General features: G+C 43.7%; 1 protein-coding gene across 1 annotated transcript in view; it reads right to left on the minus strand.

Moving 5' to 3' along the window:
• The window catches only part of LOC143982508 (cytochrome P450 2G1-like), a 76,689-nt gene that overhangs the window by 39,844 nt on the left and 19,926 nt on the right, over positions 1-16,919 (minus strand). The window contains exon 6 of the mRNA XM_077481321.1: positions 8,845-8,986. Coding sequence (XP_077337447.1) covers positions 8,845-8,986 — 142 coding nt within the window. The remainder of the gene's footprint in view (positions 1-8,844; positions 8,987-16,919) is intronic.

Raw genomic sequence — 16,919 nt, forward strand, 5'->3', positions numbered from 1 at the left:
ATACCACCACAATGTCCATTTAGAAATGAGAAAAGTTAGAAACAAAGACATACATTTTATTTAAAGATAACGTTTCTCTTATCTGTTATTATTTTATGATTTATCTACAGTTCAATGATTTTAGTATTACAAGAAGTGGGCTGCGTTGTCATAACACTTTTTTAGTGCAACACACTACACACAAGGGTCATGTATGATTTATATAATGTTGGGGTGCATTGGAAGCCCATTTATTTTTAATGGGCTGCCTTAATGCACTGCACGTTAAAGCAGTAGTAAACTGCCCAAAAAAATAAAAAACAAACAATGGGCCCCCTTGCAGGTTTAGATCGTAATGTACTAGTATGAACTACAAACTAGCACATTATGAGAGAATTACCTGTACACGGAGTCTTGCAGCCTAGCACTGTCATTGTTCCCGGCGCTGCCATCTCCACCTGGGCTCTGGCTGTATGGCCAGGGCTATGATGAAGTCACTCCCGCACACGTGTGTGGGAGCCATCGGCTTTTTGTTTTTGTTTTTAATCGTATAAAAAAACCCTAAGGAAAGAATACATTTCTTTCATCTGACATCTCTGTGATTAAATAAAACATAATTCGCAGCCGCTTGGTGTCTGCTCCAGTGTTCCTGGCTGTGATTTTCAGTAACCAGCCCGCAGTATCTCTGAAGTCTGGACATTGGCTTTTTGTTATTGTGTAAGAGAAACCAGAGCCAATGAGACTGATATGTACGTGGTGGACTATACACCTACGCATTTGGTATCAACATTGCAAATAGTTTGGTATAAATAAGTTTCATCACTTCAGAAGTGATTTAACCCTTTTTTGCGTTTATTGCACACATGTTCTAGGCCTCAAGATTAGCTATAAACCTCATAACATTATATATTTTCTGAAAACAGAGACGCTGGAGAATAAAATAATGGTCGTTCCAATTTTTAAGGTCACAAGATATTAGCACATTGGTTTATCAAGTGCAAATTTTCAGAAATAAAATAAAGTTAATTTTTGGGCACAAAAACAATACATTACCCTTTTTTGGAAAAATATAAAAAAGATTAGGTTAGTCTGAGTAAATAAATACTGGATATGCCAGAGAAATGGCAACAAACTTCAGTACCCTAAATTTTCCAATAGGCGAAACTTTAAAACCCCCTACAGGTCAGCAGTTTAGAGTGTGTATGATCTAATGATGTTACAACGTGTGTATGATCAAATGCAGTACATATGGATACTGGTTTATATCTATAAGCCCTTGTGCACACGGTTGGACATTCTGACAACAAAATCCGTCGGAGTGTGTGCATACACACGGTCGGACAAAGTTGTCGGAAAATCCGATCATTCGTAACGTGATGACATTATTTCGTTACGACGGGACTACGTTCAGGCTAGTAGCCAATAGCTTTGGTCTTGTAATTTGATCTGAGCATGCATGGCACTTTGTCCAATCAGAATTCTCTATAAACGATCGGATCATGTTGTGGGAAAATTTTATAGCCCAGTTCTAAAACTTTGTTGGTCGGATATTCCGACGGAAACAGTCTGATGGAGCCCACACACGGTCGGATTATCCGGCAACACTGTCCGATCGGACATTTTCCGTCGGAATGTCCGACCATGTGTACAAGGGATAATAGGAGGTCTGCTCTGTTAGCAGAGGGTAACAATGTCTAGGGGGTATTAGTGCTGTAACTCTGACATTTGGCTTTATCAGATTGGATTTCAACACATTTCTTGTGTGCAATAAAATGTTAATATTTTTAATAGTGTTGTTGTAAGTCCAGTTCAGGAGGTTTGGGACACCTAAAAAAAAAAAAAAAAACATTTTTGTTTATTCTTTTTGTCTTGTGGTATTGTAGATGTCTTGCTTCTGAAAATATACAGTGCTGTAAAAAAGTATTTGCCTCCTTCCGGATTTTATATTTTTTTGCATATTTGTCACACTTAAATTATTCAAATCAAACACATTTTAATATTACACAAAGATAACCTGAGTAAATGCAAAATGCAGTTTTTAAATGAGGATTTAATTTAACAATGGAAAAAGCTGTCCAAACCTGCCTGGCCCTATGTGAAAAAGTAATTGCTCCCTAAACCTAATAACTGGCTGTGCCACCCTTGGTGACAACAGCTGCAATCAAGCATTTGCAATAACTGGCAATAGGTCTTTCACATCACTGTGGAGGAATTTTGGTTCACTCTTCTTTGTAGAATTGTTTTAATTCAGCCACATTGAAGAGTTTTTGAGCATGAACGACCTGTTAAAGTTTTACGCTAAATGTAACAGATGCACAGCTTCCAAAAAGTTCAACTTTTGTCTCGTCAGACCACAAAATATTTGCCAAAAAGTCTTGTGGATAATCAAGATGTTTTTAGCAAATTTGAGATGAGCCTTTGTGTCCTTTTTGGTCAACAGTGGCTTTTGCCTTGGAACTCTTCCATGGATGTCATTTTTGCTCATTCTCTTTCTTACTGTTGAATCATGAACACTGACCTTAACTGAGTAAAGTGAGGCCTGCAGTTCTTTAGATGTTCTGGGTTCTATTTTGACCTCCTGGATTACTCCTGGTCTCTGTGCTTTTGGAGTAATTTTGGTAGGCCGTCCAATCCTCTGAAGGTTCACCACTGTTCCAAGTTTTTTCTATTTGTGGATAATGGCTCTCACTGTGGTTCACTGGAGTCCAAAATGGCTTTGTAACCCTTTCCAGACCAATACATGTCAATTACTTTGTTTCTTATCTGTTCCTACCTTTAATTTCTTTAGATCGCGGCATGAAGTTTTGCTTTTTTATATATACAGTGCCTTGCAAAAATATTCACCTCCTTGGCTTTTTACCCATTTTGTTGCAGTACAGCCTTTAGTTCAATGTATTTTAATCTGAATTATATGTGATGGATCAGAAGACAATAGTCTAAGTTGGTGAAGTAAAATTAGAAATATATACACACACATAAAAAAACTATTTTTCAGAAATAAAAAACTGATAATTAGCATGTGTGTATGTATTCACCCCCTTTGTTATGAAGCCCATAAAAAGCTCTGATGCAAATGTAGCGCCGACTCCTGATGAGTATGCGCTATATGTTTTTGAAAATTAATACTCCTGAAACCACAGTTTGGATTTGGAGCTAATTTAGCAAAATTATGGTTTCAGTACCAGTCTGGCTGGATTGTACGGCGTTCTCCTTGACCACAGGTGTCGCTGTCACTGCCGGAAAGTGGTAGAACGCAGTTTAACTGGGTGTATTGAGTACCACGTTTTCTCAGAACCAGCCCAGTGGGAGTGTCATCCTGCTGTGCACTCTGGGAGGTGGTATTTAAGGTACTTACATCACGTGCTTTAGAGTTCCGGTCCAGAAGATATTCTCTGTCTGTTTGGTCCTGGTCCTCCTGACCAGCCCCCATGGCCCTCCTGGCCTGGGGTGCGGATCCATGCAGTTCCAAGTCTCAGGGCTGGATAACCCAAGGTGAAGCAACTGCAGGGACAGGCCTGAAAGGATGTTGAGGCCTGGCGATTCAAGGGTGGTCCGGTGCCATCTCGTCTAAGGAGAGGCCCAGCAACTGGAGAAGCATCCAGGGAAGGACTCTTCAGGAAAAGGCCATGCACAAGTCTGGCTTCTCTGAAGGAGCCTTGAGGCTCAGTTGAAGGACACTTCATGGATCTACATTCATATGGTAATGCCGGACTGGCTGAGAGATACCGGTACCGTACGATAGTTCTCTAAATTTGATTATGTCCCTCAGTTACCTTCAAGTCTGTGGCAGAGATTTTTCTCAAGTATTTCACATTCAGGTCTGTGACAGAGACTTTACTTTACACCCTACCGGCTGCTAGGCCTAGGGAGAGGATGTCTATCTGGAGGTTGTGAGAATCCAGCCGTGAAAAGGTTATTCTCTGGATTTCTTCTATAGGAGACTTTATATTTTTGCAGTCCAAAAGTACCTGAACTTCTTCCTAACCCTCTACCCCTCATTAAGAGACTGTTTTATCTTCTAAATAAATAATCCAAAAGAAGATCCAGTGTCGGTTTCTGCATTTCTTTGGGCCATCTACCATGGGAAACCTTAGACAGAGAGGAGGTCAAGAAGGTAACGGTAAGCCCAATAAAACCAGCAGCTAATTCGGGGGTCAGTGCTACACAAACAATTACCTTCAGAGGTCACAGTTAGTGAAATGAAGTCCACCTGTGTGCAATCTAAGTTTCACATGAACTGTCATGACATATATACACACACACACACACACACACACACACATACACATCTTTTTGAAAGGCCCCAGAAACTGCAACACCTAAGCAAGAGGCACCACTAACCAAACACTGCCATGAAGACCAAGCAACTCTCCAAACAAGTAAGGGGCAATGTTTTTTAGAAGTACAAGTCAGGGTTAGGTTATAAAAAAAAAAAATCCAAATCTTTGATGATCCCTAGGAGCACCATCAAATCTATCATAACCAAATGGAAAGAACATGGCACAACAGTAAACCTGCCAAGAGATTACCGCATACCAAAACTCACTCACTGGGCAAGGGGGGCATTAATCAGAGAGGCAGCACAGTGACCTAGGGTAACCCTGGAGGAGCTGCAGAGTTCCACAGCAGAGACTGGTGTATCTAAACATAGGACAGCAAAAAGCCGTGCGCTCCACAGAGTTGAGCTTTATGGCAGAGTGGCCAGAAGAAAGCCATTACTTTCAGCAAAAAAACAGAATGCCATGTTTGAGTTTGCGAAAATGCATTTGGGAGACTCCCAAAATGTATCGAGGAAGTTGCTCTGGTCTGACAAGAGTAAAATTTAAAGTTTTGACCATCAAGGAAAATGCTATGTCTGGCGCAAACCCAATACATCACCCAAAGAACACCACCCCCACAGTGAAACATGGTGGTGGCAGCATCATTCTGTGGGGATGTTTTTCAGCAGTTGGGGTTGGGAAACTGGTCAGACTTGAGGGAAAGATGAATGGTGCTAAATACAGGGATATTCTTGAGCAAAACCTGTACCCCTCTGTGTGATTTGAGGCTAGGACAGAGGTTCACCTTCCAGTAAGACAATGACCCCAAACACACAAAGAAACAAAGCAACACTTGAGTGATTTAAGGGGAAACATGTAAATGTGTTGGAATGGCCTAGTCAAAGCCCAGACCTCAATCCAATAGAAAATCAGTCAGACTTAAAGATTGCTGTTCACAAGCACAAACCATCCAACTTGAAGAAGCTGGAGAAGTTTTGCAAGGAGGAATGGGCAAAAATCCCAGTGGTAAGATGTGGCAAGCTCATAGAGACTTATCCAAAGCTACTTGGAGCTGTGATAGCTGCAAAAGGTGGCTCTACAAAGTATTGAATTTATGGGGTGAGGAGTTATGCTCATTGCATTTTTCTGTTATTTGTCCTATTTGTTTGCTTCACAAAGAATACAAATAAAAAAAATCTTCAAAGTTGTGGGCATGTTCTGTAAATGAAATGATGCAAACCTTCAAACAATCCATGTTAATTCCAGGTTGTGAGGCAACAAAACACAAAAAAATGCCAAGGGGAGTAAATACTTTTGCAAGGCACTGTATTAGCTTACTGCACTTTGTCACACAGCTTCTATTTAAGTGATTCCTTGAATTAACAAATCTGGCAGTAATCAGGCCTGGTTGTGGTAAGGCCGCGTACACGCGCGCGGACTGTTCGCCCAACCTTGTCCGCTGAACAGTGTTTGGGCGGACAGTCCGCTCGTGTGTGGGGCTTCAGCGGACAGTTTCAGCGGACAGTTGGCCGAACAAGGTCTTACGGAAATTCCGAAAAACTGTCCGCTGAAACAAGGTTTCAGCGGACTGTTCGCTCGTGTGTAGGCTTGTTCGGCCAACTAAGTCTCGCGCATGCTCAGAAAGGATTTCCACGTCGGAAGGTTGCATTGCAGTGTATAGGACGTCGTATTTTTCGTCCCGTCGTACGTGCCGTTCACGTCATCGCGCACGGTTTCAGCAAACTGTTCGTCCGTCGTGTGTGGCCATGTCCGTCCATGCTAAGTTTGAGCGGACTGTTCGCTCAAACTGTTGGACGGACAAAGTTGGGCCAACAGTCCGCGCGTGTGTACGCGGCCTTAGTGAAATTGAACTCAGCTTTCCAAAAAATGGAGTTAATCACCACTCATTCATGATTTTGGCAAGGGGTTGGGGGGGGCAATTATTTTTCACAGCACCGTATGTTCCAGGTTTATCAACCTTGTCCTTTCTTCACTACTTCACAATTTAGTTTACCATTGATTCCAAACAAACCTGTACCGAGCAGCGGGTGTTGGAGATTTGACATGTACATGCTAGTTCTAAGTCATGTAATGCTCAAATAAAAAAGAAAAGGACATCACCTCTGGAAATTTCTCCTTTTAAAAGAAGTAAACAGTGGCAACAGCTGAAGGCCACTTCTAACCCAACAGGTGTCCTTTAAGGCACCCTGAAGGCCTTCTTGTTTTTGGCTTTGCTACTGGGATACAAATCTATATCTTGAGGAGAATTTCTGTTTCATTTACTTAGGTAAAATATTGTAAAGAAAATGAGCAAACTGGGTCTCATTTTTATGGGATCAGCAGACCAATTAATTGTTCTCTAAGGCCGCGTACACACGAGAGGATTGTCCGTCCAACTTAGTCCGCTGAAACGTGTTTCAGCGGACAGTCCGCTCGTGTGTGGGCTTCAGCGGACTTTTTCAGCGGACAGTCTGGCGGACTAAGGCCGCGTACACACGCGCGGACTGTTCGCCCAACCTTGTTCGGCAAACAGTTTCATCAAACAGTCCGCTCAAAATTTGCATGAGCGGACTTGCCCACACACGAGCGGACTGTTTGACGAACAAGGTTGGGCAAACAGTTCGCTCAACTTTTGAAATGAACGGACTCGCCCACGTAAGGAGGAGGCAAATCCGCCCATTTCAAGCGCGTGTACAGGTAGGCGGGGCCCGCGAAGGAGACACCGCGCCTTCTTGTAGCTCTTTTACAGGCGGTGGCCCGGTCTTCTGTCGCCGCTGTCGCCTTCCGTTCTTCTTCTTGTTCTTCTTGTTCTTCCCCAGGAGATGTTGACACGTCGCTCCCTCCGGCCGGAATGCCAGAGCCGCCCTGCGCTGTGACTTATATAGTGACAATGGGGCGGTGTCACATGGTATATGTCACATGGGTTGGTCACATGGGTTGATGTCACATGGGGACTATGACATCGTAAGGGGGCGGGGTCACCATGTGACCAACCCATGTGACATATACCATGTGACACCGCCCCATTGTCACTATATAAGTCACAGCGCAGGGCGGCTCTGGCATTCCGGCCGGAGGGAGCGACGTGTCAACATCTCCTGGAGAAGAACAAGAAGAACAAGAAGAAGAACGGAAGGCGACAGCGGCGACAGAAGACCGGGCCACCGCCTGTAAAAGAGCTACAAGAAGGCGCGGTGGCCCGGCAGAAGAACCGAAGGCGGCGACAGAAGAACGGAAGACGGCGACAGAAGACCGGGCCACCGGACCAGGCGAGGTGGCCCGGCAGAAGAACCGAAGAGGGGGACAAGACCCCCGAAGTCGGGAGAAGAGGCCGGCGGCGGGGAGGAAGAAAGCCGGACTCCTCCGCTGGCAAAAGAGCTACACACACATAGCGGAGGAGTCCGGCGAGAAGACCCCCGAAGACGGAAGACCCCCGGCTGTGCAATAAAATATTTTTTTCCCCTGTGTTGTGTTTTTATTTGTACTTTATTTCACAGGTGAATGGGTAGGGGTACATTGTACCCCATACTCATTCACATAGGGTGGGGGGCCGGTATCCGGGGGGCCCCCTTCTTAAAGGGAGCTCCCGGATTCCGATAAGCCCCCCGCCCGCAGACCCCGACAACCAACGGCCAGGGTTGTCGGGAAGAGGCCCTTGTCCTCATCAACATGGGGACAAGGTGCTTTGGGGTGGGGGGGGCCGCGCGGCCCCCCCTTCCCCAAGGCACCCCCCATGTTGAGGGCACGCGGCCTGGTACGGCTCAGGAGGGGGGGCGCGCTCGCTCGCCCCCTTCCCTGGCCGGCCGGGTAGCGTGCTCGGACAAGGGTCTGGTGTGGACTTGGGGGGAACCCCCACGCCGATTTTTTTCGGCGTTGGGGTTCCCCTTTAAGCCCATTCCAGGCGGCGAAGCCCGCGACGTCTCCTTCGCGGGCCCCGCCTACCTGTACACGCGCTCGAAATGGGCGGACTTTCCGAGCGGGAACAGTCCGCTCATTTCGAAAGTACAGCGGACAGGCCCACACACGGGCGGACTGTTCGCTCAAACACAGTTTCAGCGGACAGTTTTTCGGAATTTCCGAAAGACCTTGTCCGTCCAACTGTCCGCTGAAACTGTCCGCTGAAAGCCCACACACGAGCGGACTGTCCGCCCAAACACTGTTCAGCGGACAAGGTTGGGCGAACAGTCCGCCCGTGTGTACACGGCCTAAGTCTTTCGGAATTTCCGTAATATTGTCCGTCCAAACTTGGTTTCAGCGGACAGTCCGCTCGTGAGTAGGCAAGTTGGACGGACTAAGTATGGCGCATGCTCAGAAAGGATTTACACGGCCGAAGGTTGCATTGCAGTGTATTGGACGTCGTATTTCTAGTCCCGTCGTACGTGCTGTACACGTCATCGCGCAAGCTTTCAGCGGACTGTCTGTTCATCGTGTGTGGTCAAGTCCGTTCATTCAAAAGTAGGACGGACTGTCTGTCGGATTGTCTGACGGACTTAGTTGGACGGATAGTCCGCCCGTGTGTACGCGGCCTAACAATCACAATTACTGCCCTGAATCTGGTGGAAATTACCCAAAGGTTTGATTAATGCTCTAAGAAAGCCATCTCTACCTTTAACATGAGGGTACTTCATAAGAATGAGCAGTGTGCTAGCCAACGTGCTCGTGGTTGTCTCCTGTCCTGCAAAAAATATGTCCAGTGCACAGGAGAGAAGATTTGGTAGATTGTATTCTGTGTGTGGATTCTCGCTTTCCTGAAAACAAATTGGAGAAATAAAGAATATATCTCATTGATTGATGTAGAAAATTAGTAACTTCCTTCAATAAAGCATTGTCAACTTTGAAACTTTCAATAAGCCCCACATCTGAAACCCACACAATAATCACACAAATAGAGATACTCGTATAGAGAAGGGCCCATATATCTTATTACTTTACTAATATAAATATAACTACCAGAAATTATTATTTTTTTGTTCTGGGCAAGGTAGAGGACATAAGAGGCTCTAGATCTCGTGTTACTAGTGTCCAATAACATAAGTGACCTTCTTGTGGTTTCATATTGGTTAAGCTGAATCACTTTGGGGGGCTGCTCCCATATACCAAAGTGACCCCTCAGGGAAATTCAAGTATATAGAGAACAATAAGGGTGACACTCCAATGGTTTTAGAGTCTAGAGAGGTTTTCCAGTAAATAATCATTATGAATAGTTGCATAGCTTACACATACCAGGGTTAAAATAGGTTCTGTTGGTTTGTTCTTTAGCTGAATTTATATGCAAGTTGGAACGGGTAAATTTTTTAAGTGTAGCTCCAGCCAAAAAAATATTTTTCACATTTTGGATAGCATAGTGAAGGGTTAACACCCTTGTAACATTTGTTTTGCTGTCTGTACCCCTGTTCAGTAGATTGCACCTCACTTTCTGTCACTGTGACAATTGGATTTTGAAAATTTTGGTTGTGAAAACAAGGATTGGTGAGAAAGCTTCAGTGGGGACACCTTTTTCTCCCATTGTAACTCAGGCTCTGATTCAGATCTGTGTATGTGTGTTTACGTGCACGCGTTATGGGTGGAGCACCCCATATTATTTTAATGGACTGCCCTATCCACGACAAATGCAGGGAAGGAAGTATTTTTTTGTCAAAAAAGTTTCTTGATGCCTTCACTACCATGGGCTTTAGGGGTGAAGAGAAAAAAATAAAACTAGAGGCACATAGTGATGACACGATATTGGGAAGAACACACTGCTGGCAAGAGCGGGGAGGGTGCTGCTCACCCCTATAAATCGAAAAAATAAAACAAATTCCCCCACCAACAGGGTTTTTAGGCAGCAATAAACAATGAGCGTAGCATAATATAAAAAGATTATTTTATTGTATGGTAAAAATATGAGCTTCACCTAGGTATTTAAAACAAAAAATAGAGCCAGACTCTTATATACAAAAAATACAATGATATCAATGGGCATACACTAAGCAGACCTAACTATAAATATACTGTATAAAATTAGTAACAGCAAAAAATAGTTCTAACGCGTTTCAACCACTAGGGTCTTCTTCAGAGATAGTCTGTTGATAGAGAGACAAGATAAAACTTAATAAATCTATCGAGTAATATTTATGTTAAAAATATTCTAAGGGCCCTTCCTGTTCGCCACGCTCCGGAGGGCGGGGGTGGACGGCCCTTTCCTACAGGCTATCTCCCACCTCTACTCGTCCCCACTGACCCTGGTTAGGACCCAGTTTGCCCTCTCTCCCGCGCTACCTATCACCAATGGAACTCGGCAGGGATGCCCTCTATCCCCTCTCTTGTATGCCCTGTGCATCGAACCCCTTGCTGCCCATATAAGGCTAAATCCGAACATTCATGGCATCCCGGTCCGGACCAGGGACTTTAAAGTGTCCCTGTTTGCGGATGATGTCCTCCTATCCTTGACTCAGCCACATATTTCCCTGCCGAATCTCCATAAAGAATTAGACGCTTACAGCCTTCTCTCGGGCTACAAAATCAATAATTCGAAGACGGAAGCCCTTCCCCTTAATATGACCCCGAGGACTTTGTCCACCCTGTCTCACTCCTTTCACTACGCTTGGAAGACATCCTCTCTAAAATATCTGGGGGTACATCTTACTCCGTCCTATGAGACTCTATATAAAGCTAATTTCCCCCAACTTTTCAAGGACATTAGGGCGTCCCTGGCCAAATGGAAATTAATAAAACTGTCCCTCTTTGGCAGGTTAGCGACCATTAAGATGACCATCCTCCCTAGGCTTCTCTACCTCTACGAGACTCTACCCATACCTATCCCTCTGGCGCACCTTAGGTCGCTCCAAGGTGACCTTCTCCGTTTTTTTTGGAACTATGGAAGGCACCGGTTAGCACGGTCTGTACTATTTGCCCCACGCTATCAGGGGGGTCTAGCCTTCCCCAATGTAACCAAATATTATTTGGCGGCCCAACTTAGACCGATAGCTTCGTGGTGTACGCTTTACGCCTATAACCGCTGGTCCCAAATCGAGAAGCTGTGGTTGGCCCCTACGCATCCTAACTCCATGTTGTGGAGCACGGAAATTAGCCTTAGTAAGTATCAATTATTGGGACCGATAGCACTGGTTCGCACTTTATGGCTCCGCTCCAAAAAAGTATATCCGCTGTCCTCCCCAACCTCCCTGGCCACCTCTTTCTTGTTTACTCCCACTGTTCCGGATAGTCTGACATCTCGAATGTCCCAACCCTGGTTTAGCAGAGGTCTCTTTCTTTTTGGTCAGCTGGTGGACACCAGGACTAAGTTACTTAGATCATTCCAGGAATTGAAGGATTTATATGATTTACCTAAACAAGCATTCTATAGCTATCTGCAGATCCGCCATTTCGCCCAATCTTTTACACCGACCCTACAATTCTCCCCTTTAACTGAGTTTGAAAAGGTATGCCTGGAGGGCTCGTCTCCGAAGGGCATGATCTCACGTACATACCAAATTTTAATAGCGGATTCCTCCCTGACGGGTCCGCGGCACGCGTATATGGATAAATGGGACAGGGACTTGGGGGAGGCCGTGCCCTTGGAGACGTGGCAGCGGGTCTGGTCACGTGCAGCTAAAAGCTCCGTTTGCACTTTATATAAGGAAAATCAATACAAGGTTATGCTGCATTGGTATCAAACTCCGTCCCTGCTCCATTCTATTTACCCCACCGCGGACTCCCGCTGTTGGCGCTGCCGTAGTGCAGTCGGGACGCTGTTCCATATTTACTGGACTTGTCCTCGAGTTGTCCCCTATTGGGAAATGGTTAGGGCCTTATTATATACCATTTTTGAAGCACAAATACCGTTAGACCCCAAGCTGTTCCTCCTGGGCCTCCCTCCTGCTACGTTCTCCCGATCCTCCCAACTCCTGTTAGCCCATGTGCTGACGGCTGGGCGTTGCCTAATTGCCCTTAAATGGAAGAAACAGGAGATCCCTTCACTAGTTGAGTTACACATTAGAATTAGAGACGTCAGGCGTATGGAATATCTTACAGCTTCCCTAAATAACACGCTTGACAAACATAACAAGGTTTGGGATCTTTGGGATAAGATGGAGGCTTCTGCCTTCTGAGGGTGGAGGGGGAGGGGGCGTGGGGTCGGTGGGTCGTAGAGGCGTCCTTTGCTTTACTTTTCTTTCTTTTACTTCCCTTTTCATTTCTTTCTTCTTCTTTATCTACTCTACACCTTTTCTCTCCCATTCTTGGGCTGTTCGCACGATTCTCCGTGTTCTTGTTCGCCTTTCCTATTTTCCTTCTTTCTCTTTGAGCTCCCTTCCTTTTTCTTTTTTTTGGTCACAGACGGGTTTGTTTACTTGACCGGTGGCAGGCTGCTGGAACCTAACTCTCCCGGTAACTGAGTGTCATTGTACTGAAATGCATGAGTTGATGCAATGTTGTATTCTTTGCCTTTGCTTACTGTGGTCTGTGACCGCTTACTTTTATTGCTTGTGCCTTATTATTCCTTCCTTGATTTCTTTGTTTCACTTGAAATTTCAATAAAGTGTCAGTTTTCAAAAAAAATATTCTAAGTTTATTAATATGGTTTACCCAATATAGTATTGCCGAAAGGTTCACGTAAATTATAATGCTTAATGGTGGAGTTTACCCAGGTTCATGCTTCAGTGTCCCTCACATATTAAAGAAGGTACGTGGTCCATACGTCTCGCCACAGAATCCAGCAGAGGGGCTGGGGTCGGAGGCCCAAAAGCGCGGCTCACGAGCCGACACTACCTCGCGGGTTACAAGAATGTCATTAGATGTGGGTAAATGTAGATGTAGGTACTGAGAGCCTTGACAAGCATAGGAACAAGGGTTTGCTTCATGGCAAAATATATGTGAAAGGAAAATCTGTGTTGCCCACATTCTACCTATCTTCTTATCCACTTATATCTACTTAAATCCACATTATTTATAGTGCATGTTTTAGTCTGAATTGATATAGGCAATATAGCATGTTCTTCCTTCTCAAAGTTTTTATACCTAAAGCTAATTTGGAAACATTTAGATGTGGCAAAAAGTTAACTCAAGAAGACCATCCAGTATTTAACATTTGGATAATTTACATAAGTGAAGGTGCATTTTCCTGCTCCCTCCCCCATTCTCCCGCCACCCCCCACTTTCTACAGCTACACTGGTACCTCCTTCATGTGGCGATGGTAGATTAGTAATATGGAATGCGCAGTGGCTGGTGGTCAAAATTTTGAGTGGGTGGCAAACAGACCTGGCCCTTACACTATGACCCTCCGGCTCTCGATCAATCAGTCCCTGCACAATCAGAGTCCTTACCTTATACTGTGGTAGAGGTTTGGGGAGGAGGACTAGGTGGCAATGTACTGCTGAATCCAGGGTAGGCTGCTACTGGGGCCAATGCTTCTCCTCCCAGCCAAACAGAAGGCAGGTCCTGAGACCTGTCCTAAGACTCCCGTGCGCTGCACCCTGAGCCCCCCCCCCCCCCCTTTTTGAAGCCAATTAGAGCCTCCTGCTCTAAGCATGTGCTTAAAAAGACAAAAACCCTAGAAATCTATGTGTCCGGCGCCCTACATGGAGATTAGGGGCATTGATTGGGAGGGTTTCCCCTGATGGACAGGCTTTCAATGGGAATGTCCTGTAAAGCTTGCAATCTAATATGGAGGTAGGAAACTACACTAGTGAAGGAGTCGTGGATTATATATAGTCAGGGCTATAGATACATACTTTAGAGTTAGGAGATAGAGTTAGTCCCTGTGCCTTTAAGGAGGGGTGGGCTCCCTTCAGGCACACCTGCCCTTAATCTATCCATTGTCATACAGTATGTGCTCCTACTATGGAGGCTCTGAAAATTAGTTTTAGAGTTAGGACCGCATTATATAGAGATATATAAAAATAAAGATCTATATAAAAACCGCGCTATTCAACACCAGGAGAGGCTTAAACCAAATCAAATAAAAAGCTCTGTATGAATATAACGTACCTGCATGTAAAAACACTACATAGGCTGCTGCCCCCCGGACAAAAGGAAACCCCTTAGTAGGGTTCCTTTTAAAGAGTGAAATTATTAGAATATTATCGGGTTAATTGGCGCTACCTAGAAAACAGGTCTCCATTACAAAAGGGTCTTATGGAGAATAAATGAATGGGGAGCCAGGACACGGTCTTTGCAAAAAGCCCAGTATTCCCTCTCAACCTACTTCTAATGACACTGTATATTGGCAAACCCAGAATCACATAAAGAGCTAGGACACCAAGAAAAGCCCCAGCTCCGCCCAAAGAAAGGTTTAAATCAAACAATAAATGTAATAAATCTGTGGGCCACCATAGAAAAAAGGGTCCCAAAACATAAATTACTAATGACGGGGATTACTAATCAAACTCATTGTAAATTAATACTACAAAACAGCAGAAAATCAGGAACTAATGATGTTAGAACAAGCCAGGATATTTCCCTAAAGAATATCTATTCAAACACACATTCTCAAGTATGTTAAAAATACAGGCCAAAAGACCATATGTACCAGACTACATGTACAACCTGATGAAATTAAAGATCAAATCGCCTGAGATGCGACAAAATACATTCAGTGACAGGCCTATTAGCAACAGTAATGAAGAACCCTTTATCAGTATAAAGTGAAAAAGATATATATATATATTTAAAGTACCGTGCACTAATGAACAACCTGGGGCCACATGGGTGTACCCACCAGTGTGTAATGCCAAAAAGTATATATATATATGTATATACACCTCAAACAATATTAATATTAAATCAGTGTATAGTGAAAACCAAAAAGAAAATTATATGTGTAGGTCAAATAACTGAAAGTGTGAACGTTTCACACCCCAGAACCCAAACAGGTTAAAAAATGTGTGTGTGTATTAGTGCATACAAAAAATGAAAATACAGTAATACAAAACCTTTTGGCGATAAAAGCTAAAAAACATGTGCGAAGTGCAATATCACCTAAAGTGAAAATAGTGAAATAGAAGAAAAAATGAAAAAATAAAAATAAAAGTAAAATCTGAGAATAAGTTACAAAAACTATATATATAAAACATATGCAAAATGGAAAATATATATATATGAAAGTAAGTCCCAAAAAAATATAAGTTCAATGGTATTAGTCCAAGGGATCCTAGCATTATATACAGCGGTCCCTTGACATGTGCACTGCGGGTTACGCATGTATTTTCATACATGTGCAAACAATTCCCTCTGTTTTTAATGCAAACTGTTTGCCATTTTCCTATGCTGTTTGCCATTTTACTATACTCTACAAAATTATTGTTTTGTGTTCCATAAATAAAATTCTTATCTTTTAATACAAACATATATGTTTACTCTCTGAGCCTTTAAAGTCCCATATTCAGCAATGGACATTCCCTATTCTCTATAATAACTCAGGATGTGGCCATTTACTGCAGAATAATCTCCTACCAGATTTCAATCCAAACTGTTAGACCCCATACACACTATTAGCCCTTGTACACACGGTCGGACATTCCGATGGAAAATGTCCGATCGGACCGTGTTGTCGGATAATCCGACCATGTGTGGGCTACATTGGACTGTTTCCATTGGAATATCCGACCGACAAAGTTTTAGACCTGGGCTATAAAATTTGTCCGATCATTTATAGAGAATTCCGATCGGACAAAGTGCCACGCATGCTCAGGTCAAATTCCTAGACCAAAGCTATTGGCTACTAGCCTGAACTTAGTCCCATCGTAATGAAATAAGGTCATCACGTTACGAACGATCAGATTTTCCAACAACTTTGTCCGACCGTGTGTATGCAACACCAGTTTCGGACAAAATCTGTCGGACAAAATCTGACGGATTTTGTTGTCGGAATGTCCGACCGTGTGTACAAGGGCTAAGATTTTCTGCAGATTTTTGTCTTCAGATTTACCAAAACCATATAATATGAGGTCACACCTTAAGAGTTTCAATTTGTATGCAATCAGGCAGGCCCTTGCACTACATGGTTTTGGTAAATCTAAAGACAAAAATCTGCAGAAAATCTAATAGTGTGTATGGGGTCTAACAGTTTGGATTGAAATTTGTTAGGAGGATTATTCTGCAGTAAATGGCCGCATCCCGAGTTATTATAGAGAATAGGGAATGTCCATCACTAATAGTGTGTATGGGGTCTTAGACAGTACCAATTTGTTTTGCAGGCTGGTTGGCGAGTGTGTCGGGAAATCTTTTGTTTATTTGAGCTATACATACAAGACAGTGACTGAGCACACTGTCCCTCCAAACTTCCCCGCACACTTCACCCTCTGCCAGGGTTGCCAACCATCAGTAAATTTATGCATTTCTAAAAACCTGCGATTTTAACAACTGTCTGTAAATATCAGGGGCCAATTATTTTTCATGCTGTTTTGACTTTTTAAGTGCAAATCAGCAAATTACTTGTTATGAGTATTGTCAGTGTTTCCATAGCATGTTTATACTGTTTAAATATCAATTGTCTTAGTTTATCTCTCTTTCTTCCCCCCTCTAGATCAGTGGTTCTCAACCCTATCCACCAGTACCCCCAACAGGCCATGTTTTGGGAATTTTCTCTTAGCTAAAATAGCTGTCCAAAATACCAAGCCATTGACTCTGATGTACCCTCGCTACCGGTAATCCCGAGTGTGGTTCCAGGTGAACCCCGAACCATATCACAGTATCCTGGTAAA

Source organism: Lithobates pipiens, unplaced genomic scaffold (genome assembly GCF_037356315.1).
Source record: "Lithobates pipiens isolate NorthernLeopardFrog02 unplaced genomic scaffold, aLitPip1_a1.2 Scaffold_1, whole genome shotgun sequence".
Taxonomy (NCBI): Eukaryota; Metazoa; Chordata; class Amphibia; order Anura; family Ranidae; genus Lithobates; species Lithobates pipiens.